Source organism: Oncorhynchus gorbuscha, linkage group LG09 (genome assembly GCF_021184085.1).
Source record: "Oncorhynchus gorbuscha isolate QuinsamMale2020 ecotype Even-year linkage group LG09, OgorEven_v1.0, whole genome shotgun sequence".
Classification (NCBI taxonomy): domain Eukaryota; kingdom Metazoa; phylum Chordata; class Actinopteri; order Salmoniformes; family Salmonidae; genus Oncorhynchus; species Oncorhynchus gorbuscha.
The window spans coordinates 84,156,171-84,184,108 of record NC_060181.1 but is presented as its reverse complement, the minus strand read 5'-3'; the positions used below and the strand labels follow the sequence as shown (position 1 = coordinate 84,184,108).

Genomic DNA, 27,938 nt, shown 5'->3' with positions numbered 1-27,938 from the left:
AACAAAAAAGGCACAATGAATTTCCACTCGCGTCTTTAATGTGCACAAGAGTTGAAAGCATCAGCAAGCCACCTTAAAAGTGAATTCTTCTCTAAAATGTAGAAATGAAACTAAGGCCAAAACACTGACGTTTTATTAAATTATTTAAAAACAACTTTTCTCTGGCAAGTAAAAATCTTGCAACAAACATAAGCTTGTATCGTTTTCTGATACAAGACAAAGACATTGTAATTCTTGAAAGTGGCTCAGTCCATCTAGGGATAGTTCACGACACCCTCTAGGGTTTAGTTCATCAGTAATAAACAAGCCTGGGCTGCTTTGAAAACCCCTATTCCAAACCCACTCCTTATAAATCCTTCCTGGATTTTTTTGTGCGCTGTTTGAATGGGCCATAACAGAGGAACATAAGTCCAGACAAGGGACCAGGGGTTTGTGTTAGCGTTAGCCCTCACACTTCCTAGATCCAGGAAACAAACTGGGACTTGCTCTTGGACGGTACAAAGACACAGTCTGTCCCTACAGACAGACATAACTGTATCAGGCTCCTCAGCATGTCATCACAACCCATTAGGAATTTACTTTTTTTTTTTTAAATGAAAAACGTTAACGGAACAACCTCCCCGTCAGTCTTTGACAAGTAGCCAATGTTATCGTTCTGCAGAGTGAGTCCGTTTCAACAATGACTGTTCAGCTGCAGCAGCTTTGTACAGGCTTTATGGAAATATATATTTATATATTCTCAAGAGACGAGTTTAAGAGAGATACACATTCAGGAAGCTTATGAACAGTGACCTCATTTAAAAAAAAAAAAATAAAGTTTTGTATAGGTCAGAGGTCATGTTCTATCCTCTGTTAGTCCGGTCTTCTTTCCACAGGAAGAGTGAAAAAAATAATACTCAGACATGTGCATAAGACAGAAGAAAATCTACAAGTAAAAATAGTAAACCTGGAGGCTCCACATACCAGACCCAGAGATAGGGGACTCCTGGACGGCGGCGGCCGGGGGGGGGGGGGCAATTGAGGCAATCTCCATTTTTTTTAAAGTAGTCAATTGTCTCTTCAAAAATGGCTGATCCCTCCTGATGACCCAGTTGGACATTACTCGAACAGGGTCACCAGGAGGGCTTAGACAATGAAGTTGGAAGTTCCACCCAGTTGACTACATTAAAATTGTGCAAGCCCTCAATGGCTCTGCTCATTATAATAGGACCTTTAGCCACTAGAGGCTTCAGTGATTTTCTATACCTGGACCAGAAAAATACCAACCTTGCAATCTTTTCTATTTCAACATAAAATATAACCAATTTTTTTAAAGAATGAGGAAATACTTTGTTGTTGTTGTCAAATATAGGTTTGTTTTAGTTCAGTCAACTCTTTGTTGGCGTTCCCAACAGTGGGTATGTTCCTCTGACCAGGTGTTTCTGATGCATTCCAGATCTTACAAAGTCTGGATAGGTATTTTACATATCAGCTAACCAACTCATATGTTACAGCAATCTTTCAGTCAATGACGTGGCACACAACCATTAGTTAATGCAAGCAATGTCTGCGAGACCTATGCCACCACTACCTGCTCTCCACAGGAAGTGACATCACTTCTGCAGCAGGATTTCATATCCTGCTACAGAAACAGGGCTACAGTGTTTTCCTCGTGGACATTGCATCATTGTACCGGTCCCATTATGGCATCTGTGAGAGAATGGGCAGCGCCATTGAGGCCATCTCCATTTTGAAGTAGTACATTTTCTAATATTTCTATGAGTTTGTAAACAAACTAAAAGGGTGCATACTGCCACCTGTGGTGTGTTGTTTGAACAGGTATTAAGCCAAGGTTGGCTGCCACCTGCAGTTATGGAATGTTTACTCAAGAGTAGAATTCATTGGCTGATGACCTAGATGGAATTATGTGAGCCTTCCTTAACCCATAAGAAGTCTTTAAAATGGTGAAAGTCTTAAATGGAGTTGCCCATGTTAAAATTAGCTTTTGGGCCCTAGTCCGCTACCATTCTCTGATTTTCCTCCAACCTGATTTTTTTTTATTTTGCTCTCCCCTGAATTAGAGCAAAATTGCAAAACAATTATATACTTATACGAACCAGTTTTGCAGCATTATATATTTTTTAATTACATGTATTTTTTATAAATAAAAATCCATAACGCATGATTCAAGAAGTCAAAAGCAAAAAAATAAAATAAAGTGAGTCAAAATGTCTCAGTCTGCCTAAAAACCTCTGTGCCTAAATCCCGCCTCTTCCTGTCCTAGGACTTTGGGGACGAGGACAGGGTCCATGCCTGTTCATGGTTTCGCTCTGAGGTAAACATCTTTAATTGGGGGCACTCGGACATCAAGGGAGAGGGAGAGCGAGCGAAGGTCCACGACCAGGGGACAATCCAGAGGTGAAGCACAAAAATAAACCGCAAAGAAACTACAGTATCCTTTCCGATACCGCAGTATTGTGATATTGTTTTCTAAAACAAATATGCAAAGAAACTATTCCCAAGTGTCTTCAACGGTGTGTTTTTGTGCGTGTGTGTAGTTGTGACATTTGGCAATTCAAAAATATTGCCTCAAAAGGCTTTTTTCTTCCTTTGTGATTTTCACGTGACATTTCAAAGCATTTGCTAAGATTGCCTGAGATTCTCCGCACACGGGTGGCCAGATTGTACTGGTGCTGGATTAATTACCTGGACCCGATTGTATTGGGTTGCCAGGTTGTGGTGGCAGGTGGTAGTTTTAAGTAACCTTTCAGTGCAGAGGTGGCGTATTGTGGAGTTGGTGGGTGAATCCTTCAATCGCAAGGTGGGTTGCCATGTTGGAGTAATAGTGATGGTAGTAGGTTGGTTCAATCCTTCTGTATTAGGTTGCCAGATAGGAGGAGAGATAGATGGATGAATGTCTGGGGTTGGTTAGACAGTACTAGTGAAGCTGGCTCCTAGAACTTGAAATCCTTCTGCAGGCTGGAAGCGGGGTCAAAGTTGAATGTCCCTCCTTGGGTGGCTTCAGGAATCAAACTAGGATCCTCATCAATCTAAGAACGAGAGACAAAGAAGAGGAATGGTGAGGGATGTGTGTGTGTCAGCGTTTCTGTTAGCTGGTAAAGGAAGATAAATAAACATGGGTGCCGACCAATTGTCCAGGAGAAAAGGTAGAATTCCATTGCGAAACAATGCTTTTTAGCCTATTCATTTATGGGAATACATTTGACTGGTCATGCTTAAAAATCAATCTAGGTTAATTTGCTAAATTTAGTGGGATTAAATTGGCACGTGTGTATTTGTGTTAGTCGTTGTGTGTCCTAATATTTATCACACGGGCACAGCACGTGTGAGGCTAGTTTGAGGGGGAACTCTGTCAGACAGCAAGAGGGCTGCTGCTACAGCTCTTCAAAGAGCTTGTGATGGAACATTTTATGTTGGTGCTTTTCTATTTATGAATTTCTGTGTTCTGTGTTTGTACTTTTCTAATAACCGTTTTCTGTGTTCATGCAAGTGACTCAACAAATCCTCACTATCAGAATCTGCAATTTGGCAGTATCTGCAATTCAGCTTAGAGAGAAGAAGCCTTGTGAGGTATTGGTCTGTCACATGAATGACGCAAACGTTAATGATGAATTATGAATAAGCTAAATCATGCAAATATAACTTGTCTGTATATAAAAGAGATCTAACGGGACTGCCCCGGAGGAGCTCCTAATCAACATGTATACTTGGTGCATTGAGTTGGTTGGAACCTCTCCAATTAACAAAACAAAGATTCCTTTAAGTTTGACTTTGTCCCTGGTGTAGAATTTCCACGACAAGTTCAATCATTGCGCAGCAATTCTAAATTCCAATCACATCTTAAAAACAGTTGGATGGCCACAATTAAAAAGAACTACAATTTTTACACTGAACAAAAATATAAATGCAACATGTAAAGTATTGGTCCCATGTTTCATAAGCTGAAATAAAAGATCCCAGAAATATTCCATATGCACATAAATCTGGTTTCTCACAAATTTGTTTATATCCATTTTGGTGAGCATTTCTTCTTTGCCAAGATAATCCATCCACCTGACAGGTTTGGCACATCAAGAAGCATGATAACACAGGTGCACCTTGCGCTCGGGCCACTAAAATGTGCAGTCGTCTCACACAATGCCACAGATGTCTCGTTTTGAGGGAGCGTGCAATTGGCATGTCCACCAGAGCCGTTGCCAGATAACTTAATATTCATTTCTTAACCATAAGCCATACAATTTATCATGTTTGGTATGCTCTGGATCATGTGTTACAGCGTGGTCCAGTTCTCACCAATATCCAGCAACTTGAAGAGGATTGGAACAGGCCACAGTCAACACCCTGATCAACTCAATACAAAGGTTGAGGTGTCGCGCTGCATGCAGCAAATGGGGATTACACCAGATACCATATCTGTGACCACAGATGCATATCTGTATTCCCTGTCATGTGAAATCCATAGATTTGAGCCTAATCAATTTATTTCCTTATATGAAACTGTAGCTCAGTAAAATGTTAATTTCTGGATGTGTTTATATTTTTGTTCAGTATAATTCAACTGGTAAACGAAGCTTCCCATTCATGTGGATTAGCAACGGTAGGCAGGCGGCGAAGCGCGTAGAAATGTCTGTCCTCGGTTTCAGGATTAATGGTCTGGGGCTGTTTTTCATGGTTCAGGCTAGGACCCTTAGTTCCAGTGAAGGGAAATCTTATTAACATTACAGCATACAATGACATTCTAGACAAATCTGTGCTTTCAACTTTGTGGAAGGTCCTTTCCTGTTTTAGCGTGACAACACCCCTCTGCACAAAGCAAGGTCCATATGGAAACGGTTTGTCGAGATCAGTGTGGAAGAACTTGACTGGCCTGCACAGAGTACTGACCTCAACCCCATAAAACAACTTTGGGATGAATTGAAACGCAGAACGCGAGCCAGGTCGAATCGCTAAACATCATTGCCCGACCTCACGAATGCGCGTGGCTGAATAGAAGCAAGTCCCCACAGCAATTTCACAACATCTAGTGGTTTTATGACTTAACAGCTGGTCATAAATAGTTTGCAGAAACCCTCTTGCCCTGCAGTATTGGAAGACTAACAAAGGGAGTTTCAGAGAGACTTTTTGCTGGCAAAAAAACCCTCTAAAACGGCCAAAGAATGAACTTCGGAACAATATTCATTAGATAGGGATGTTATCAATGATACGAGGTAATAATAATACATTAATAATCGACTGTTATTGATGTAAGAGATGTCTGTATATCTTTAGAGTTTAAAGTCGGGAGATAGCAACTCGCTAAACAACTTTTACCGTGGTGCACCAAATGTCTAATGAGTTAATTGTTACATGATTAATTTCAATTGAGTAACAATTAAACATAGTTTAAACACAGTCATCAGATTAATGATAGTCACTACACCTACTTGTTGTATGAATTTGTGATCTATCGTCCCACAACTGTCCCAGAGTCTGTTTAGAAAAGGCTATTTATTTCTCGTAGAGAACGACAAGCTGACCAATAGAATAGGTCAACTTTTCTACTATGGTGCATAGTAGATTGACAGGCTAGTGATTTTGCTGTTCGTTACTGGTCTTGTTGTCTGAGGAAAAGTTCATGTGGACAGTTATTCTAACATCTTCAAAGTTTGCATCGGAATTTAGTAAGAAGGATGCACGCAGTTGCATGTTCTGTGAAGATGAATTACCTTAATCAAAATGTGATTTGTATTTCTGAGCACCGTGGGTGGACGCCCTAATCAGGTTACGCACCTAATGCATATGGGTTGGTTAATGAAAATGCTGCAGGTCAAATGTCTGGTGCTACATTTTACCAACAGAAGCCCTGGACTGTGTGTGTGATTTACAACTCACGTCGTCGCCTGAGAAGTACTGGTCAATAATCTCGAAGGCTAGTTTGTAGATGTCCTCATTCTCATGTTGCTGTAGATTCTCAATCTTCTCCAGACCTGAGCGGAATGCAGATCAGAAAGCAACAATTGACTTCAGACACACAGTACCTCCTCCAGCCATCATGAGAATATGCAGGCACACAGTACCTCCTCCAGCCATCATGAGAATATGCAGGCACACCGTACCCCCTCTAGCCATCATGAGAATATGCAGGCACACAGTACCTCCTCCAGCCATCATGAGAATATGCAGGCACACAGTACCTCCTCCAGCCATCATGAGAATATGCAGGCACACAGTACCTCCTCCAGCCATCATGAGAATATGCAGGCACACAGTACCCCCTCTAGCCATCATGAGAATATGCAGGCACACAGTACCTCCTCCAGCCATCATGAGAATATGCAGGCACACAGTACCTCCTCTAGCCATCATGAGAATATGCAGGCACACACCTCCACACTCCTCTATGATCTCAGTGATGGTGCTGGCCTCGTCCCCGGCCATGATGAGGACGTTCTTGAGGCCGTCTAGGAGTACCTGGACCACCTGGGAGTCCTTCACTGAAAGCAGGCTGCAGAAAGGAGGGACTACATTCTGCTGCACCAAGTACTCCACCTACACAAACACCAAGACAGCAGTAAGCAATGCTGACAAATCACTACTGACACGTATGATTGTGTAAGCAGGTTCAGTCACTGGCATTAGATTAGTTCATAAACTCACTGGTCTGAACACTTCAGCTCTAGAGGCCCTGGCATGACAATGCAGCCCCATACCTGTCCATGTCTAAGTCAATAGTCTATCTGATAGAGGTTGCAATGTGTGTGACAGACTCACCTGGTCTTTCCGGCCACTGATGGTGAGGTTGCTGATGGTCCACGCTGCCTCCTTCTGAGTCCCAAAGTCCCCCTGGCGACACACGGGTTGTCAGCACTACGTAACATATGACTACACAGCAATGACAGGAAGATCATCTCTCTCAGGCTCACAGACACCAGCCATGTAGGCACGGGGGAGCCAGGACCACCCAGTCAGATACATCCTGTTTTATCATCTCTACTAGACAGTGTTCCAAACAGGCAGAGGTAGGTAGTAACATGTCCAGTTTTGTTTGCAGTGGCACAACTGAGGGGAAGGAGAAATGCCTAGCCAGCCAATAAAATATCCTTCAAAGTGGAGAGGTTCGGAAGAGGGTAAATCCTACCTTGGCAAGAAAAATATGATTGAGTTTACTGTGGCAATTGAGATCTGCACTGTTAATTTATTACCTGACTACAAACCTCGATGTTTAATCTCACGCTGAAATGAGTCTGATTTGCATACTAGACTAGTGACATTTCTATATGGATTGTTGCAACACTTACCTGATCCTCCTTAACATTTAATTCTGAGTTAAACATGTAACATCACACTCAGAGTAAAATGTTTAGTACGCATTCACCATCACATGTACTTGTAATATGAAATATTTCTCTCATGAATGCTATTGAAATTATTCAGATGTCTCGAGTACCATTTACCTTTTTATGAAATTGAGCACATTGATAGATATTAAAACTTTGAATAAATTGTACAGTCTACAGATTTTCTTAAATGTCAGTCTTCATTGGAGACGACCTGTGCTGGAGGACATCTGCAATTTAGCATTTTTATTAGGATCCCGTTAGCTGCTGCTAACACAGTCTCCACTTTTCCTGGTGTCCACAAGATGGTGCTGGCAGGCTTAAACAATACATTTATGTCAAATAAATTGCACTAAGTTGTTGTTCTTCTTGGCGTCAGTTAGGTGTAAAAAAGAATTACCACACAAAATATGTAACAAGTACTGAAAAAGTTGTGACCGGAAACTTTTTCAAATGAACCCTTCCACCACCCCCTTTAAAAAAAACGTGTTTTACTCTTACTTGAGTAGTTTAAGAAGGCTACGTTTACTTGAGTAAATCACAATCTACTGTAAGTAACAGTACTTTTACTTCGATTTTTAGTACTCTACCCACCTCTGCAAACGGGACATTATTTGTATTTTTACCTAAACATGCAAACACCATCAGATAGAATTCATAGCAAGCAGTGAACTGGCATGACCTTCACTCATGGAATGGGTGGACAAAAATAACTAACTGAAAGCCACACCCCAATACACCATGCCACTGCCTCCTCTATTTAGTAAACAAGTCAGGTCACAATCCAGTGCATTGATCAGTCAGTAAGAAACTGGTCCTGAACATTACGACTAAGAGCACTGTATTTGGTACAAATCATTCCCTAAATTCTAGACCTCAGATGAATCTGGTCATGAATGAATGGTGTGGCTGTTGAACAAGTTGAGGAGACTAAATTACTTGGTGTTACCTTAGATTGTAAACTGTGATGGTCAAAACATAGATTTAATGGTGGTAAAGATGGGGAGAGGTCTAGCTGTAATAAAGAGATGCTCTGCTTTTTTGACACCACACTCCACAAAGCAAGTCCTGCAGGCTCTAGTTTGGTCTAATCTTGATTATTGTCCAGTCGTATGGTCCAGTGCTGCAAGGACAGACCTAGTTAAGCTGCAGCTGGCCCAGAACAGCAGCACGTTTTGCTCTTCATTGTAATCAGAGGGCTGATATAAATACTATGCTGCCAGTCTCTCTTGGCTAAGAGTTGAGGAGAGACTGACTGCATCACCTGTTTTCATAAGAAACTATATTGAAAATCCCAAATTGTTTGCATAGTCAACTTACACACAACTCTGACACACACACTTATCCCACCAGACATGCCACCAGGGGTCTTTTCACAGTCCCCAAACCCAGAACAAATTCAAGAAAGTGTACAGTATTATATAGAGCCCTTATTGCAAAGAACTTCCATCTCATATTTCTCAAATAAACAGCAAATCTGATTTGTTTTAAACATAAAGCAACACCTCACAGCACAACGCCTCTCCCCTATCAGACCTAGATAGTATGTATGTATGCATGCATTTATATGTAGGCTACGTGTGCCTTTAAAAAACATGGATTTAGTTCTGTCCTTGAGCTGCTCTTATCTATTGACGTTCTGTATTATGTCATGTTTTGTGTGGACCCCAGGAAGAGTAGTTGCTGCTTTTGCAACAGCTAATGGGGATCATAAAAAAAAATGCTTTGTTAGCTTTAATTAGCTTTAAAAATGCAAAATTCTCTCAGCCTCATTGCAAAATGTGTAGAACAGCATGAGAATGGTGTTGTCACAATGCCAGGACAAGTATCATGATACCACGGGGGAAACTTCAGCGGCCTAGCATCCTGTTCACCCCAATAAAACATATTTCATTTAAAGTTCACATTGTTCACCGTATAATAGAATACTGGAAAGGCCTACCTATGATGTGGCTGGAGGAATGACTACATGTGCATAATGATTTGAATGTCATTGTCATGAAACCACCTTTACTCTTCAGTTAAGACTCCCTCTGTTTAAAAACGGCCCTCGACATGGTGTGTGAAATTATATCAAATGCACGCGACATCGCGCAGAAAGAACAAAAGGTATCTCCAGTAATATGGGTGATATTTTTAACCGTTTGAGATAGAGACGTTTTCTTTCCTGTAAAGCTGCAGACATGCCTCTTGTGAATCGGGGTTTCCTCTCTGCGTGACGGTGAATTTGCAAAGCCTATCAGACTGGCCTGTACTCTTGGTTATACCAGGGATGAAATTATACAATGTATCAACTTTTCTCACTCTGCAAGCTGCTCCAATGTATCAAATGTAACAGAAGACTGACCAGGGTCTGCATCCCCCCCGCCAACATAGATAAATTATATTTTAAAAAGTGATGCAGGAAGAGCGGACAGAGAGAAGCAGGTGAGTGGTGGCTGGAATTGGGTACAGCTGGCTGATTACAGATGCCACACATGATATGCAGACATTATTGGGCTGGCGCAAACAAGAGACTTGTTGATGTTGCTTAAATACAACTGAATTTAGAAGCAAAACTGATTTAATAAACATTTTAGAAAAGGCGCAAGTACTTCATGGCAAAATGTGTAGAATTGCAGGAAGTTTTTTGGGGGCCAAATAACACATTCTGGCTACGCTACTGACAGACGCACACCACAGATTTCTCACCTTGGCCAGTTGGTGGATAATCAAGGGGATGAGTCCTGCGTCGATCACAGCCTGAACCTGCTGCTGGTTCCCAGCCGTGATATTGGACAAGAACCACACTGCTTCCTGTAGACAAACCAATCACAGACAGTTATGCCACAACACTTCCTATTAACAGTCCAATCTCACACAGTCAAACCAAACAATTTCCTGTTGGCCTGCTAATCATGGACATTGGCTTCTCCCCTCCCTGTTCCCGTTCCCTCTCGGGGAGTGTGTGTGTGCTCTACCTTGTTGATCTTCTCTTTGGGGTGTGTGAGCAGGTTGGGGAAGTGGGAGAGGACGTCACAGTTGAGAACCATCTGAGTCTGCTCGTCTGTCCCCGTCACAATGTTGCCTACTGCCCTCAGCGTAGCAGTCTGCAGGAAGTGACAACACAGCAGGTCAACACCCACAATGTCAGCGCGTCAGAAAAGACAACACACCCTGATTTATTACTTATAAAAACGCATCGTTTCCTCCCTTCCTTGAAATGATCACTGATCTGTATGTTGTAAGGAAAGCTAGGAGTTTCTTCAACATATGGCTGCAGTTTTACTAAAGTACACCTAGCCCTCATGATCAGTAAAGCCAAGGTTTTAATACTTGTTGATTTAAAATAAACGTTTTTTGGTCACATGCAATAACATCTGCTAATCAATGATTCATTTTATAAGCACACCATCTATACCAGTGTGTTTGGGTCTAAGTCTGAATGTTCAGTTACCATGGTAATTGTTCCCAATTCTATGGTGTCCCTGTTGAGCCATCTTACCTGAACTTTGACCTCCTGGTGGCTGAGCAGAGGAACAAGGAAGGGGACTACGCCAGAGTCTATCACCATCTGAATCTGCTCGTTCCCACCATCCGTCAGATAGGACAGAGCCCACACCGTGTCCACCAGGATCTACAAAAGTATGTCAAAGAGTCCAATAAGCGTTGTTTTAATGGGGCTGCTGATGTCAAAATTATGGTATGCGAATTGTACCATTTAGGGGTAATGAAAATACACTTCCATACTTACATTTATATCTGTGTGGTATAGAAGAACACACAGAGCTGGAACAATCTGGAAAAGAGAAAACAGTTTGAGGTAGAGAGAGGAAAAGATGGTGTGAAAAGCCGACTAGAAATGTGGTCATGTAAGGTATGTCTCTAAACATTCCTCCTAGTGATGAGTCATTTGGCTGACTGGCTGGAGAGACTCACGATAACACTGCTCACACACGGTACCCACATGTACATACCTCCTGTACTGTCTCCATGGGGGGCGGTGGCTCCTTGTTGCGACAGAGGTTTACGATGACCCAGGTGACGTTGCGGAGGAAGGAGATGGGTATGGAGGGGTTAATGAAGGACAGCAGGGGCTTGACCACACCCAGGGAGATGACATAATCTCTGCACTGTGGCCCGTCGCCTGGGGGAGAAGCATCACAGGTCAGGGGGTCATCATTTGGGCACCGCGTTTTTCCTGGTTAGGTAGTGAGCTATGACAAATACAATGAAGTTAAATGAAGACACAGCAATATGAAGTGGATGCAGAAAGTAAGTCAGTTTCCTCAACAGAACGTTGAAGCAACAGAACGTTGAAGCAACAGAACGTTGAAGCAACAGAACGTTGCGGCGCAAGTTCTCCACTGTTTTGGTGCCCAGGCTACTACGTTGTGAACAGCGTGACGTGAACCCTGTGACTGTGTGAAAGCAAAGTCACAATATCTGCGGTGCTGCTCGTGGCAACGTCATTTCGCTGACATGCTGGCCACACCACTCCTTACGTTCGCAGGGCAAAATAAATGTACACATACGTTATTCAATCATTTCATCCAAACTGCTTTTGTGAGTTTACGAGCATCTGCGTAGCTAGGCACTAAAATATAACTTGGTTCCATTTGACGCTGGACGTGCTGCAAGTCCCACCTCCACCAGCTCCTCATTGGTTTTTAGGAGCATATACCCACATGGGTGACTGGAAGATGAACTGAGGTCCACAATCCAGTCGGCGGTGGTAATGCACCTTAAAATTGGTTGCCAACAGCGATATAAAGTACAGACTACTGGAGGAGAGATTACTAGAAACGTATCTGTGGATTAATTGTCAGAGTAGAGAACACACTATTGTGTGACTCAAAAATGGGTAAGAATTCTACAAAGACTTTGTGCATTTCAGGTAAAATAACAACTCAAATGTTTATATCACAGGACAAATTAGCTCGCAACAGCAAGGTAGCTAGCTAAATGTCCATGAATGTTTCATGTGTTTCAACCTGTTGCAAAAATAACAGTTGGTTCAGAGTTAGTTTTGATATCTCAACCTGTGTGTTGTCATCTGGTGTGATTGGACCAAAACGAACATGCGCGTGACCACTGTAGTCAGCATGTCAGTATCTTTACTCACCTATGATGTTGCCTAGTGCCCAAACAGCCTGTTCACACACATTCTGATGGAGAGAGTGGAGCAGTCGCAGGAACAGGGGAACAGCATCTGTTCGTACACACAGAGAGTTAGGTATTGACATATCACAATTTCACACACAACGATAACATAACAGAAGCATTAGTGAAGCCGGGCAGAGAGACGGAGCCCAGACAGACAGTCAGAATAAGAGCAGGGCAGAGAGACGGAGCCCAGACAGACAGTCAGAATAAGAGCAGGGCAGAGAGACGGAGCCAAGACAGACAGTCAGAATAAGAGCCGGGCAGAGAGACGGAGCCCAGACAGACAGTCAGAATAAGAGCCGGGCAGAGAGACGGAGCCCAGACAGACAGTCAGAATAAGAGCAGGGCAGAGAGACGGGCCCAGAGACAGTCAGAATAAGAGAGCCGGAGCCCAGACAGACAGTCAGAATAAGAGCAGGGCAGACGGAGCCCAGACAGACAGTCAGAATAAGAGCAGGGCAGAGAGACGGAGCCCAGACAGACAGTCAGAATAAGAGCAGGGCAGAGAGACGGAGCCCAGACAGACAGTCAGAATAAGAGCAGGGCAGAGAGACGGAGCCCAGACAGACAGTCAGAATAAGAGCAGGGCAGAGAGACGGAGCCCAGACAGACAGTCAGAATAAGAGCAGGGCAGAGAGACGGAGCCCAGACAGACAGTCAGAATAAGAGCAGGGCAGAGTGAGCTGCTGAACTTACTGGATTTGACCACAGCCTGGGTCTGTTGTGAAGTACCAGACGCTATGTTGGTCAGGGCCCAGGCTGCCTCGAACTGGAGAGACGGACTAGCGCAGAGAAAGGAGGGAAAGAGTGAGAGACAGAATGAGAGGCCTTCCATTAATATCAACCCATCTTCATCCTAACCCCCCCCCCACACACACACACACACACACATTGTCCTGGGTGTGTCTCCATTCCTGACCACAAGGTCCTGTGTGTGTTGTCCTGAACACAAGGTCCTGGGAATGGGGAAATATTTGGTTTGGGTTGGCTAAAAGATAAATGGGCCCAGGGACTCTCCTGTGCCTGACACACAACTTATCTGCATCATATCTCCTAGACATTAATCCTGTCAGACTACAGGATTACCTCCCAGTAAATGTCCCAACAGTGCATTAGTAGAGACAGTCAAAGAGAGGACATTGGTCTGAGGCAGCAGCAGACTCACTTGTCGTCTCTCTCCAGACATTTGACTAGGATGGGCAGGATGCCAGACTTTATCAAGTCATCAATGGGAGGGTTTCTGTCACTGGAGAGGAGTTTTCTGACAGACACAAAAACAGGAAGTGTTATGTTTGAGTCATGGAAAAGAAAACAGGGTTTGAGAGATACAAAGCAGAGAGAAGGACAAGGTGATCACACGTCTTACTCTACTTGAGAAAATTCTATTTTCCCTAACCCTCAACCTAATTCTAACAATAAAACTTAACCCCTAAACCTAAAACTAGACAGTTTACCAGTGAGGACCGGCAAAATGTCCTCACTTCTCAGAATTGTAGTTGGTTTATTATTCTTGTGAAGACGTTGGATACTCACAAGTATAGTAAAAGTTGTACACACACACATTTACCTGGCAGCCTGTACGGCACTGAGCTGGACCACAGCGTTATCACTGGTGGCATTCTTCAGCGGGACAGAGAACACACGTTACAGCACCACACTCAGAGGATGTCTTTTAGTTAACAAGTAGACGTGTGTGTACATGAAGTTGAGGCTGACCTGTAACATAACTTCTAGTGTGACGTTTTGCTGTAAAGACAGAAGGGACAACATCAGTACCAGGTTACAGAGCAACAACATGGGGGGAGGGGATACAATTCACATAAACATCCATTTAACAGATCATTCTGAGGAGACACAGTGCTGTCTGTTTTCCCTGTGTTGACCGGCCCGTTGAGGCTGTGTGAGCTCACAGGCTGAGAATGTCATGCTAGCCTATCACTACACTTCACCTTGTAGCAGCTAAACCAAGCCAGACCAGGGCCTATTCCTCATTTCATTAGCTTAGTGTCAGGTCTCCAGTCAGCAGGGTAAAAAGCTCCTCTTTACCCTTACATCCCCCTGTGGATCCCCATACAGTGCAGTCGAAAAGTATTCAGAGCCCTTGACTTTTTCCACATTTTGTTACATTACAGCCTTATTCTAAAATTGACATTTTTGTGGAATATATATTTTTATTGTTCTCAATCTACATACATAATGACAAAGCAAAACCAAGTTTAATTTTTTTAAGTAACCTGAAATATCACATTTCCAGAAGTATTCAGACCCTTTACTCAGTACTTTGTGGAAGCACCTTTGGCAGCGTATACAGCCTGGACTCTTCTTGGGTATGATGCTACAAGCTTGGCAAATGAATGGGAGAAACTCCCCAAATACTTCTCTGCAGATCCTCTCAGGCTCTGTCAGGTTGGATGGGGAGCGTTGCTGCACGGTTATTTTCAAGTCTCTCCAGAGATGTTCGATCGGGTTCAAGTCTGGGCTCTGGCTGGGCCACTCAAGGACATTCAGAGACTTGTCCCGAAGCCACTCCTGCGTTGTCTTGGCTGTGTGCTTGCATTGTTGTCCTGTTGGAAGGTGAATCTTCACCCCAGTCTGAGGTCCTGAGTGCTCTGGAGCAGTTTTTCGTCAAGGATCTCTGTACTTTCCTTTGCTCATTATTTGCCCGATTCTGACTAGTCTACCAGTCCCTGCTGCTGAAAAACATCCCCACAGCATATGATGCTGCCATCACCATGCTTCACCATAGGGATGGTGCCAGGTTCTCTCGAGACTTGACGCTTGGCATTCAGGCCAAAGAGTTGAATTATGGTTTCATCAGACCAGAGAATCTTGTTTCTCACGATCTGAGTCTTTAGGTGCCTTTTGGCAAAATCCAACCGGGCTGTCATGACTTTTACTGAGGAGTGACTTCCATCTGGCCATTCTACCATAAAGACCTGATTGGTTGAGTGCTGCAGAGATGGTTGTCCTTCCGGAAGGTTCTCTGATCACCAGAGGAACTCTTGAGCTCTGCCAGAGTGACCAATAGGTTCTTGGTCACCTCTCTGACCAAGGCCCTTCTCTCCCGATTGCTCAGTTTGGCCGGGTGGCCAGCTTTAGGAAAAGTTGATGTTTGTAAACTTCTTCCATTTAAGAATGATAGAGGCCACTGTGTTCTTGGGGGCCGTCAAACATTTTTTCGGTAACCTTCCCCAGATCTGTGCCTCGACACAATACTGTCTCGGAGCTCTACGGACAATTCCTTCAACCTCATGGCTTGGTTTATGCTCTGAGATGCACTGTCAACAGTGGGACCTTATATAGACACGTGTGCCTTTCCAAATCATGTCCAATCAATTGAACTGACCACAGGTGGACTCCAATCAAGTTGTAGAATCATCTCAAGGATGATCAATGGAAACAGGATGCACCTAAGTTCAATTTCAACTCTCATAGCAAAGGGTCTGAAAGATGTTAATTTGTAATACATTTCAAAAAATGTCTAAAAACCTGTTTTCACTGTCATTATGAGGAATTGTGTGTATATTAATGAGGATTTATTTTAAAATCCATTTTAGAATAATGCTGTAACTTAACAAAAATGTGGAAGGGGAAGGACTGAATACTTTCGATGCACTGTACATCATACAAACCATAGAGAGACCAGGGGGTTTAAGACCCATGTCTAGATTACAATGTCACACATAGAAATGGATTGTATAGCACAAACACAACACAACCGATCTCCAGGAGGGTTGGCCACGTCTGTCCGGCTGGTCCTACCTGACAGATAGTCTAGGCAGTACATTTCAATCTGTAACAAGTCTCCTGTCTTAGAGATAGCCAGCCCAGCGCAATAGCAAATGGGTCGCTAAAGTGACATCACACACACCCCTTTGGAGTCAGAGTCTATGTCGGAGTCCTCAAGACTGTCCTCCTGTGGGACGTTCCTCTTCTTCAGTAGATGCTTGTCTCGTTTGTTCTGACGGAAGAGAGGGAGAGATTAAAGAATAAACCAACACATTGATGAATACTGAATATATGACAGAGTAGCAACACTAACTTCTACACCACCAATACTTAAGTGGAAGCTGGATATCGGTAAAAAAAAAAACAGCTGACCCTCGCATCCCTAGGATGTGCGTCATCTCTGGGACCGGAGTCTGTCTGCCCAGAGACATCTGGGGTACAGTTGGGGACAAAGTACAAACCCTGTGTCGCTATGGGGATGTCCTCTATAAGATTACTCAACTTTAGATACAGTGCCTTTAGAAGGTAATCACACCCATTGACCTTTTCCACATCTTGTGTTACAAAGTGAGATTAAAATGGATGTTATTTTATTGTCGTCAACTATCTACACAAAATACTAGAATGTCAAAGTGGATTATATTTTTATAACACACTAAATACACTGCATCTTGTTTAGATCAGTATTCAATCCTCTGAGTCAACACACATTAGAGTCACATTGAGCAGTTGTGGAATCTGTTTATTCTGTGCAGGCTTCCTTTTCACAGTGTCATTTAGGTTAATATTGTGGATTAACGACAATGTTGTTGATCCATCCTCAGTTCTATCACAGCCATGGTGAAATCCCAGAGCAGTTCCCTTCCTTTCCTCCAACTGAGTTAGGAAGGGCGCCTGGATTTTCTAGTTACAGGGTGTATTGGTACACCATGCAAAGTGTAATTAATAACTGCACCATGCTCAATGAGATTCAATGTCTTTAAGACATCTACCAATAGGTGGCCTTCTTTGCGAACCATTGGAAAAACTCCCTGTTCTTTGTTGTTGAATCTGTGCTTATAATTCACTCACTGTGTGGGGTACAGAGATGAGGTAGTCATTTAAAAATCAAGGTAAACACTATTATACAAAACAGAGTGAGTCCATGCAACTTATGTGAATTATTAAGCACATATTAACTCCTGAACTTCCTCTACTCGTTGAACAACTCATTCCAAAACCATCGAGTTGGTCCTCCCTTTGCTTCTATAACAGCCTCCACTCTCCTGGGAATACTTTCCCCTAGATGTTGGAACATTGCTGAGGGGACTTGTTTCCATTCAGCCACAAGAGCATTAGAGAGGGCAGGCAATTTGAGGTCGGGGCTCTCTGCAGGCCAGTCAAGTTCTTACACACCGAAAAAACATTTCTGTATGGACCTGGCTTTGTGCACAGGGGAGTTCTACTGAAACAGGAAAGGATCTTCCCCAAACTGTTGCCACAAAGTTGGAAGCACAGAATCACCTAGAATGTCATTGTATGCTGTAGCGTTAAGATTTTCCTTCACTGGAACTAAGGGGCCTAGCCAGAAGCATGAAAAACCGCTCCAGGCCATTATTCCTCCACCAAACTGTACAGTTGGCCCTATGCATTGAGGCAGGTAGTATTCTCCTGGCATCAGTCAACCCCAGATTCGTCCGTTGGACTGCCAGATGGTGAAGCGTGATTAATCACTCCAGAGAACGCTTTTCCACTGCTCCAATGGCGGCGAGCTTTATACCACTCCAGCCGACGCTTGGCATTGGTGCATGGTGATCTTAGGTATGTATGCGACTGCTCAGCCATGCAAACCCATTTCATGAAGCACCCAAAGAACAGTTTTTGTGGTGATGTTGCTTCCAGAGGCAGTTTGGAACTCTGTAGTGAGTGTTGAAACCGAGGACGGACAGTTTACGCGCTACACCGGTCCAGTTCTTTGAGCTTGTGCGGTCTACCACTTCGCGGCTGAGCCGTTATTGCAGAGCTCTTCAGTCAGGCCATTCTACTAACAATGTTTGTCTAAGGAGATTGCATGACCGTGTGCTCAATTTTATACACCTGTCAGCAACGGGTGTGGCTAAAACAGTTGAATCTACGCATTTTAAGGTGTCCACATACTTTTGTATATATAGAGCATTTAGGCTCTGTAACATGTCGGTTCAATGATTTACTTATTTTATGCAGCCATGGTATTTTAGTGGGGCAAACAGAGAGAGAAGAACATGTGATCGAGAGGAAGAGAGCTGCGTCGCGAGATATCTTTACCTCGAAAATAAATTTATCTAAATGATTGATGATTGGTGTTCAGCAGTCATAAAAGTAAGCCTTATTTACTTTGAAGAACTAGAAAGGTGATTGTCAGACAGCAGCACTGTAGAGATGACTTAGAATTAAATAGTCAAATGCAATATACACAATTTTTATTACAATATTTTATTAAAGTAAAGTGAATAAATGACAGGTAAGTGATAACCAGTAATGGGCAGTCACTACCCTCATTGGGACTGTGTTAGGGCATTCAACCCACATGATGCATAGCGCATTTAAAATGTTTAAAAAAATCCTAACTGAAAATCAATATATATATATTTTTTGATAATCGAACCAACATTAAAAAGCACTAAGAGACACACACCAACTGTAAGGCTCCTAGGGTACAGTGACACACACACCAACTGTAAGGTACAGTGAAACACACCCAACTGTAAGGTACAGTGAAACACACAGACAAATGCACACGCAACAAAAATGAGTATACAGACACACTGGTGTTGAAAAGAGTATGAAAGACACACACACACACTGGTGTTGAAAAGAGTATGAAAGACACACACACTGGTGTTGAAAAGAGTATGAAAGACACACACACACACACACACACACACACACACACTGGTGTTGAAAAGAGTATGAAAGACACACACACACACTGGTGTTGAAAAGAGTATGAAAGACACACACACACACTGGTGTTGAAAAGAGTATGAAAGACACACACACACACACTGGTGTTGAAAAGAGTATGAAAGACACACACACACACACTGGTGTTGAAAAGAGTATGAAAGACACACACACACACTGGTGTTGAAAAGAGTATGAAAGACACACACACACACTGGTGTTGAAAAGAGTATGAAAGACACACACACACACTGGTGTTGAAAAGAGTATGAAAGACACACACACACACTGGTGTTGAAAAGAGTATGAAAGACACACACACACACTGGTGTTGAAAAGAGTATGAAAGACACACACACACACTGGTGTTGAAAAGAGTATGAAAGACACACACACACACTGGTGTTGAAAAGAGTATGAAAGACACACACACACACACACACACACACTGGTGTTGAAAAGAGTATGAAAGACACACACACACACTGGTGTTGAAAAGAGTATGAAAGACACACACACACACACTGGTGTTGAAAAGAGTATGAAAGACACACACACACACACACACTGGTGTTGAAAAGAGTGTGAAAGACACGCACGCACACACATACATGCTCAGCATGCGAGTCAGGGGTAGGAGGGATATTCCCTTGGCCTACATTCCAGTGTGTGCTGCAGTGCCGGGCCGTGCGTCACTGCTGGCGACTAACCAGCCCTGTGCTGCTCTCTGCTACGTCAGGCAGCACCAACAAACCCTATTCTCCCTCACCCGCCATCACCAGCTATGTCTCACTCTCTGACTCCGTGGTAACTTCCCAGTTTCTCTTCCTCAACCAAGTGACTCAGCAAATCTCAATCAGCATCATGAAGTAAAAAGAGTGAGTGACAGACTCAAAAGCCTTGACGAGGGGGGTTGTTTTAGCGTCTGAGAAAAAAAAACAGGAAGCGGAAGGAGAGTTAAGAGTGTGTCAAAGCCCGGAGGGGGGGGGGGGGGTCTAGCAGAGGACGATAGTAGGGGGGAGGAAGTAAGATTCAAAGCCATGAACAGGGTACTCTTTTGCGTCAGAGAGATCAGAGTCAACATGAGAGTAGCGGATTGTTAGACATATGAGTGAGAGATAGCTACGTATCACAGGAGGGGGTCAGAGCCACCCTTCAGTCTCTGGCTCTTTACAAAGGTGTAAACAGAGCAGCTGCATGACTACCAAACTAATTTGTTGTATTGTATCCAACAGAGTACAACCTGTATATTAAAGGATTCAGATTTAAGCCAATCTTTGCTTGATCTGAAAATGTGGTTGGAAGCTCCGTAAAAAGAGGGTGTGACGCAATTCTGCAGCCTCTGGAGGCACGCGGAGGCCAAATCAAGCTCTGTACCAAATGTTTAAACAACTGCGGAGGGTACCGTATAGCTCCGCAATGGCATGATTGGTAGACGGGTAGGTGGGGGCGGGGAGGTCCTGTATAAACAATCTCACTTCCTTGAGAACTTCCTTCACAACAGCTCTGCACTGCAAAACGCAAGTTCACTATAGACAGTACCAGTCAAAAGTGGACACACCTACCCATTCAAGGGGTTTTCTTAATTTGTTTCTACATGGAAGAATAGTGAAGACATCAAAACTATGAAAAAACACATATGGAATCATGGAGTAACCAAAACAAAATATATTTTATATTTGAGATTCTTCAAAGTAGCCACCCTTTGCTTTGATGACAGCTTTGCACACTCTTGGCATTCTCTCAACCATCTTCATGAGGTAGTCACCTGGAATGCAATTCAATTAACAGGTATGCCTTGATAAAATAAATAAAGAAATTCCACAAATGAATGTGTTTGAGCCAATCAGTGGTGTTGTGACAAGAAGATTGCCCTATTTGGTAAAAGACCAAGTCCATATTATGGCAAGAACAGCTCAAATAAGCAAAGAGAAATGACAGTCCATCATTACTTTAATACAAGATTCTTCAAGTGCAGAACATTGAAAGTTTCTTCAAGTGCAGTCACAAAAACCATTGAGCGCTATGATGAAACTGGCTCTCATGAGGACAGCCACAGAAGAGGATACAGAATTACCTCCGCTGCAGTTCATTAGAGTTAACTGCACCCAAGATTGCAGGCCAAATAAATGCTTCATAGTTCAAGTAACAGACACATCTCAACATCAACTGTTCAGAGGAGACTGCATGAATCAGGCCTTCGTGGTCAAATTGCTGAAAAGAAACCACTACTAAAGGACACCAATTTGAAGAAGAGACTTGCTTGGGTCAAGAAACATGAGCAATGGACATTAGACCGGTGGATGTCTGTTCTTTGATCTGATGAGTCCAAATGTGACATTTTTGGTTCCATCTGCCGTGTCTTTGTGAGATGCAGAGTAGGTGAACGGATGATCTCTGCATGCGTGGTTCCCATCGTGAAGCATGGAGGAAGTGGTGTGATAAATAAAATCAGTATTTATAGAATATATAAAAATCACTACAGATCACTGGTGACACTGTAGGTGATTTATTTAGAATGCAAGGCACACTTACCCAGCATGGCTACCACAGCATTCTGCAGCAATACACCATCCCATGTGGTTTGAGCTTAGTGGGACTATCATTTATTTCTCAACAGGACAATGACCCAAAACACTTCCAGGCTGTGTAAGGGCTATTTGACCAAGAAGGAGAGTGATGAAGTGCTGCATCAGATGACGTCTTCACTATTATTCCATTCTACAAATAGTAAAGATAAAGAAAAACCCTTCAATGAGTAGGTGTCCAAACTTTTGACTGGTACTGTATATACAAAAGTATGTGAACACCCCTTAGTGGATTGGGCTACTTCAGCCACACCCGTTGCTGACAGGTATATAAAAATCGTGCACAGAGCCAAGCAACCTCCATAGACAAACATTGGTAGTAGAACGGCTTTACTGAAGAGCTCAGTGACTTTCAATGTGGCAGTGTTATAGGATGCTACCTTTCCAACAAGTCAGTTTGTCAAATTTCTGCCCTGCTAGAGCTGTCTCGGTCAACTGTAAGTGTTGTTATTGTGAATTGGAAACGTCTAGGAGCAACAATGGCTCAGCCTCTAAGTGGTAGGCCACACAAGCTCAGAACAGGACCGCAGAGTGCTGAAGCGGGTAAAAATTGTCTGTCCTCTGTTGTAACACTGACTACTGAGTTCCAAACTGCCTCTGGAAGCAACGTCAGCACAAGAACTGTTCATCGGAAGCTTCATGAAATGGGTTTCCATGGCCGAGCAGCTGCACACAAGCCTAAGATCACCAAGTGCAATACCAAGCATCGGGCGGAGCGGTGTATCGATCACCGCCATTGGACTCTGGAGCAGTGGAAACACGTTATCTGGAGTGATGAATCACACTTCACCATCTGGCAGTCTGATGGAAGAATTTGGGTTTGGCGGATGCCAGGAGAGCGTTTACCTACCCGAATGCATAGTGCCAACTGTAAAGTTTGGTGGAGGAGGAACAATGGTCTGGGGCTGTTTTCCATGGTTAGGGCTAAGCTCCTTAGTTCCAGTGAAGGGAAATCTTAATGCTACAGCATACAATGACATTCTAGACGATTCTGTGCTTCCAACTTTGTGGCAACAGTTTGGGGAAGGCCCTTTCCTGTTTCAGCATGAAATGGTTTGTTGAGATCAGTGTGGAAGAACTTGACTGGTCTGCACAGAGCCCTGACCTCAATCACATCGAATACCTTTGGGATGAATTGGAACACCGACTGTGAGCCAGGCCTAATCGCACAACATCTGTGCTCGACCTCACTAATACTTGTGGCTGATGTCCCTGCAGCAATGCTCCAACATCTAGTGGAAAGCCTTCCCAGAAGAGTAGAGGCTGTTATAGCAGCAAAGGGGGGGGACAAACTCCATACTAATACCTGTGATTTTGGAATGAGATGTTCAAAGAGCAGGTGTCCACATACAGGTGTCCACATACTTTACTTTTGGTCATGTAGTGTATGAATGGCCTGACTTCTGCAGAGGCTGTATCACTGTAAATGCTGCAAGGCCAACACAGGCATCAGATTGACCATGTAGCACCTTTTAGCAGACAAGCACACCAAGCATAGATTATATCTGAATATACTTTTAAATCTCTGTTAATCACTAGGATGTAGTCTGTTAGAGATCATCACTAAGTCTGATAGTAGAGTATACAGAAAAAGTACACAGGTCTGCAGATCAAGGTGAAGGGTGTAGAGGGAGTTGCTGAATGACTGAGGTAAATAACAATTGGCCAAACAGTTTCAGGGGTCAGTTGTGGTCAAGGGCTCCATCCAAACTGGGATTCCCATGAGATCCCTGGTCCTGGGAGTTAGTGATGGGGGGGGGGGCACTTTTATTTCCATGACTCGTGGCTCCCTCTCATCACTCTGCAGCAGACATATGGTGAGCAATATGTTCACAACATCGAATATCAATAAAATCACAGTATGGAATCAATACATATGTAAACATGAGAATCTAAATACATATTGTATCGTGATAATATCGTATCGTTAGGTCCCTGGCAATTCCCAGCCCTACTGGAAGTAGGGTTAAATTGCTTTTACAGTCAGTTTGGCTTTTTTCCGAATTTTGGTTGGGATCTAGGGAGGATAAACTGATCCTAGATCTGTGCCCAAGAGCAATTTCTACCTGCAGCATATGACTGCAGTAGGTCAAACAAAGATACCTATGAGGTCACGGTGAGGAGGCAGTTTACATGGGTCAGAGGTAAATCCAGAGAGGTGAAAGGTCATGGTTGGAGACAGAGTGTTAGACTGGGGTTAGTGCCTCAATAGAGAAGGGGATCATTCTGTATGGACAAAGAGGAATACCCAGCCTGTCTGAGAAAGAAACAGCCTGTTTAAAGGTCTGTGTAAGCAGAGAGGTGAATACTGACACATAAATATAGGGAGCAGTAGAAGCACCGCTATAAAGTCATGCGTCAACAAGAATATTAAAATGAGGCTTCTTCACTCACCTTTCTCAGTTCCACTGTCACGTCATTTCGATGTCTTCTCATAGTCTGGAACACAAACAAAGCAATATGAGAAAGAAAATCCTTCATTTATAAAAACATTTTTAAGGAGAGTTATTTATAACAACATCTCTCTGGACTCAGGTCAGAACATAGGAATTGAGGGGACTAATATGTAAACTATAGTCTAACAGCATAACAGTAACATCACTGGATGGGGTTACGGTTCAGGTTAATCAATGTGTTTGTGTACCAGTATTAGTGAGCGTGTCCCTCTGCAGCAGAGATATGGTGAGAAATGTGTTTGAAACATTGAATCGGAATAGAATCGTATCTGCACTTAAGTATCATGATAATATCGTATCATGAGGTCCCTGGCAATTCTGAGCCCTAACCGGTGTGTTCGTAGACCACTCATTGCTGTGAGCTGGTCTCAGATCTTGTGACTGTTGCTGCAGTTCATATTGCCATCCTAAATAGCCCCATATGTCACGTGGGTCAGTAACATCATACACAGCCTTGGTCTGGTCTTACCCCTGTCTAGGGAGGCTGAGGTGCAGAGAACCTGAGTGAGACACCTTCTCCTCTCTCTAACAACCAGACAGTGTCCCAGTCAAGAGCATCGGTGTGAGCACTGACTAGATCAGCAGAGGGCCAGTGTGGGTCGATGCAGGCTTTTATTCTAGCCAAGCACTAACACATCTGATTCATCTAATCTGGATTCAGATTAAAGACAATGATTAGTTTATACATATATTAGGCTGTAGCCTAAACATAGCTTGACCAGTAGGCAGTGTCCTGAGTCAACAGTGAGTGTCGCCCCCTGGATACAGTGACCTGGGATGAACAATTAAGTCCAAGGCCACAACACTGACGGAGCAAGTCCAAACATGTGGTCCTTCTGTAGCTCAGTTGGTAGAGCATGGCGCTTGTAACGCCAGGGTAGTGGGTTCGATCCCCGGGACCACCCATACGTAGAATGTATGCACACATGACTGTAAGTCGCTTTGGATAAAAGCGTCTGCTAAATGGCATATACTATATACTTACGACTTTACAGAGCAAAGCAGATATTTGATAAGTAATGCTGGCTGCATCTCACATGATGTCCCATAAGGCTGTTTAGTGAGAGACAGTTGAACTGGGAGGAATTGGCCAAAGTTGCCCCTTCTGCTGGAGCAGGGTCAGATCATCCTAGTGGTTAAGGTCAGGATTTGGGTTAACCAAACTCATCCTAGATCTGTGGCTATGGGAAACTTTAACCTCAACCAAACCCCAATATATGATTTTCCCACTGCACACCCCAATACTATAATTGTTTCAATAATCAACCATTGCGGGGAACACACAACTCTCTGGTCCCAGATCAGTACTTCTTAGGGCTTAATCTACCTCATGGACCCTCCACTAGGCCCCAGATCAGGTAGTACCTCCTGGGAGAACCCAAGCTAGACATCCAGGATGCCAGAAATAGCCCTAGTGATGCACTTTGCAATGTCTGCCTGTCCATCATAGTAGCCATGTGTTTGTAACGTTAGCTTGCGGTTTCAAAACAACCACTTATGGGACTAGTCCACATCCCATGGTTTTAGATGGCTCCAAAAGACAAATCAACTACCATCTTCATCTACCATTTATAAAACTCATTCCAATGGGAGCCTTCCTACACTGGGGATATCTTAAAGATTAATCTTTGTATAACTCTGTAAAAGACATAAAACAGAGTGTGTGCGTTATTGTCAAAGATACCACAGCTAACCAATATAAATACGTGAAGTCAGTATGCCATAGTTTAACATTGACAGCTCGGCCATAAGATACCGACCTAACGTTATGCGGATAAAAAGTCGGTGTGTGGTGGAACTAGCAAGTAAACCGATTCAAGTTAACGTCAGCATGCAGTCCTAACATAATTCAATCGACATATTAACCGAGCGAGCTAACTGGCTTATATATAAACAGCTAACTAGAATATCATTTACAGCACAGGCAGTCGTTCAAAAATGCCTATTTTAGCTGGCCAGTTAGCTAGCTCATTATTGTTGGACAAGGCAAGGGTACTAAACCAAAAAGATATCGAGCTACTGTCAGTTCTGAACAGGGTTCAGGTAGTTAGAGAGTCTATGTAGCTAATACATGCTTCTGCTAACTACAGTCTTTGGATTTGACCAGTTGGGCTGTCAACTATATTCTGCTTTCAAAACAGGTGGTAGCTAAGTTAGCTTCTTAGGTAATCAGTTAGGTAATAGTTCGTCGTTAGCGAAGCCGGCTGAGCACATTGCTAGTTTACGTTACAATCTTTGCTTTCAAGCTAGCTAGCTAACTAACTAACACGGCTTCATCAAAAGCTTGTCAGACAAGGCCGGTGAAGATATCCGGTGTCTAAAGTAAAAATCCAACACGAATCACTGGTAACCCGCTCTATCCAAATGCGAGGCATCCCACCTCGACATCGCGTCCCTTGTTTTTGAAGCTCTTGATACGGTGGTTATCCAAGTCGGCGTTTTCTGCCATGTCTGCTTGCTTGTTTCGTGAGTTCTCCGGCGTTTGATCTCCAGTGAAAGGCAGAGCACGGTAAATATACTGCTGAGCACAGAGGCGACTAGACGTCATTCAGATGGGTAGTATGAGGGAGGAGCTCGGTGACGGGCCATCCTATTTTTGATGGGATGTTTTAGCAATGGCTCGCATCATGATTCATTTTTAAATATCATTCATTTAAAAAATCAGTAAGTCATGTACCTTGGCTTAGCCAAAAAAGATTTTCCCATCAGGAAATTGTCCTATTCACTACATGGTACACGGTGTCATAAAGGCATCAGTAAGAGAGGCCTTTGAATCAAATCAAAATCAAATCAAACTTTGTTTCACTTTATTTGCCGAATACAACAAGTGTAGACCTTACCACAAGCCCTTAACCAACAGCGCAGTTCAAGAACTAAGAACATATTTACCAAATTATTATTATGTATTTATTTCACCTTTATTTAACCAGGTAGGCTGGTTGAGAACAAGTTCTCATTTGCAACTGCGGACCTGGCCAAGATAAAGCATAGCAGTGTGAACAGACAACACAGAGTTACACATGGAGTAAACAATTAACAAGTCAATAACACAGTAGAAAAAAAGTGGAGTCTATATACAATGTGTGCAAAAGGCATGAGGAGGTAGGCGAATAATTACAATATTGCAGATTAACACTGGAGTGATAAATTATCAGATGATCATGTACAGGTAGAGATATTGGTGTGCAAAAGAGCAGAAAAGTAAATAAATAAAAACTGTGGGGATGTGGTAGGTGAAAATGTGTGGGCTATTTACCAATAGATTATGTACAGCTGCAGCGATCGGTTAGCTGCTCAGATAGCTGATGTTTGAAGTTGGTGAGGGAGATAAAAGTCTCCAACTTCAGCGATTTTTGCAATTCGTTCCAGTCACAGGCAGCAGAGTACTGGAACGAAAGGCGGCCAAATGAGGTGCTGGCTTTAGGGATGATCAGTGAGATACACCTGCTGGAGCGCGTGCTACGGATGGGTGTTGCCATCGTGACCAGTGAACTGAGATAAGGCGGAGCTTTACCTAGCATGGCCTTGTAGATGACCTGGAGCCAGTGGGTCTGGCGACGAATATGTAGCGAGGGCCAGCCGACTAGAGCATACAGGTCGCAGTGGTGGGTAAGTATAAGGTGCTTTAGTGACAAAACGGATGGCACTGTGATAAACTGCATCCAGTTTGCTGAGTAGAGTGTTGGAAGCGATTTTGTAGATGACATCGCCGAAGTCGAGGATCGGTAGGATAGTCAGTTTTACTAGGGTAAGCTTGGCAGCGTGAGTGAAGGAGGCTTTGT

The 27,938-nt window shown here is 43.3% G+C and overlaps 1 protein-coding gene across 1 annotated transcript; it reads right to left on the bottom strand.

The window, feature by feature from the left end:
* Positions 1-16: 16 nt before the first annotated feature.
* Positions 17-26,727, bottom strand: LOC124044181 (importin subunit alpha-4-like). Its single transcript, XM_046363698.1, has 17 exons — positions 26,537-26,727; positions 24,095-24,139; positions 16,333-16,422; positions 14,178-14,207; positions 14,029-14,081; positions 13,627-13,722; positions 13,158-13,243; positions 12,421-12,507; positions 11,273-11,442; positions 11,050-11,094; positions 10,801-10,932; positions 10,277-10,405; positions 10,008-10,112; positions 6,751-6,822; positions 6,366-6,528; positions 5,872-5,966; positions 17-3,029 (listed from the first exon to the last, which is right to left on the bottom strand). The coding sequence occupies exons 1-17, from the start codon at positions 26,702-26,704 to the stop codon at positions 2,934-2,936; spliced, it is 1,662 nt and encodes a 553-aa protein (XP_046219654.1). The 5' UTR covers positions 26,705-26,727; the 3' UTR covers positions 17-2,933.
* Positions 26,728-27,938: the final 1,211 nt, after the last annotated feature.

Excerpts from the sequence above, each read along its gene's own strand:
- LOC124044181 (XM_046363698.1), bottom strand. The coding sequence starts at position 26,704 with ATGACGTCTAGTCGCCTCTGTGCTCAGCAGTATATTTACCGTGCTCTG. Across the intron at positions 13,244-13,626 it reads TGTCTGGAGAGAGACGACAA|TCCGTCTCTCCAGTTCGAGG; the intron begins GTGAGTCTGCTG and ends TCTCTGCGCTAG. Across the intron at positions 6,529-6,750 it reads TCAGTGGCCGGAAAGACCAG|GTGGAGTACTTGGTGCAGCA; the intron begins GTGAGTCTGTCA and ends GTGTTTGTGTAG.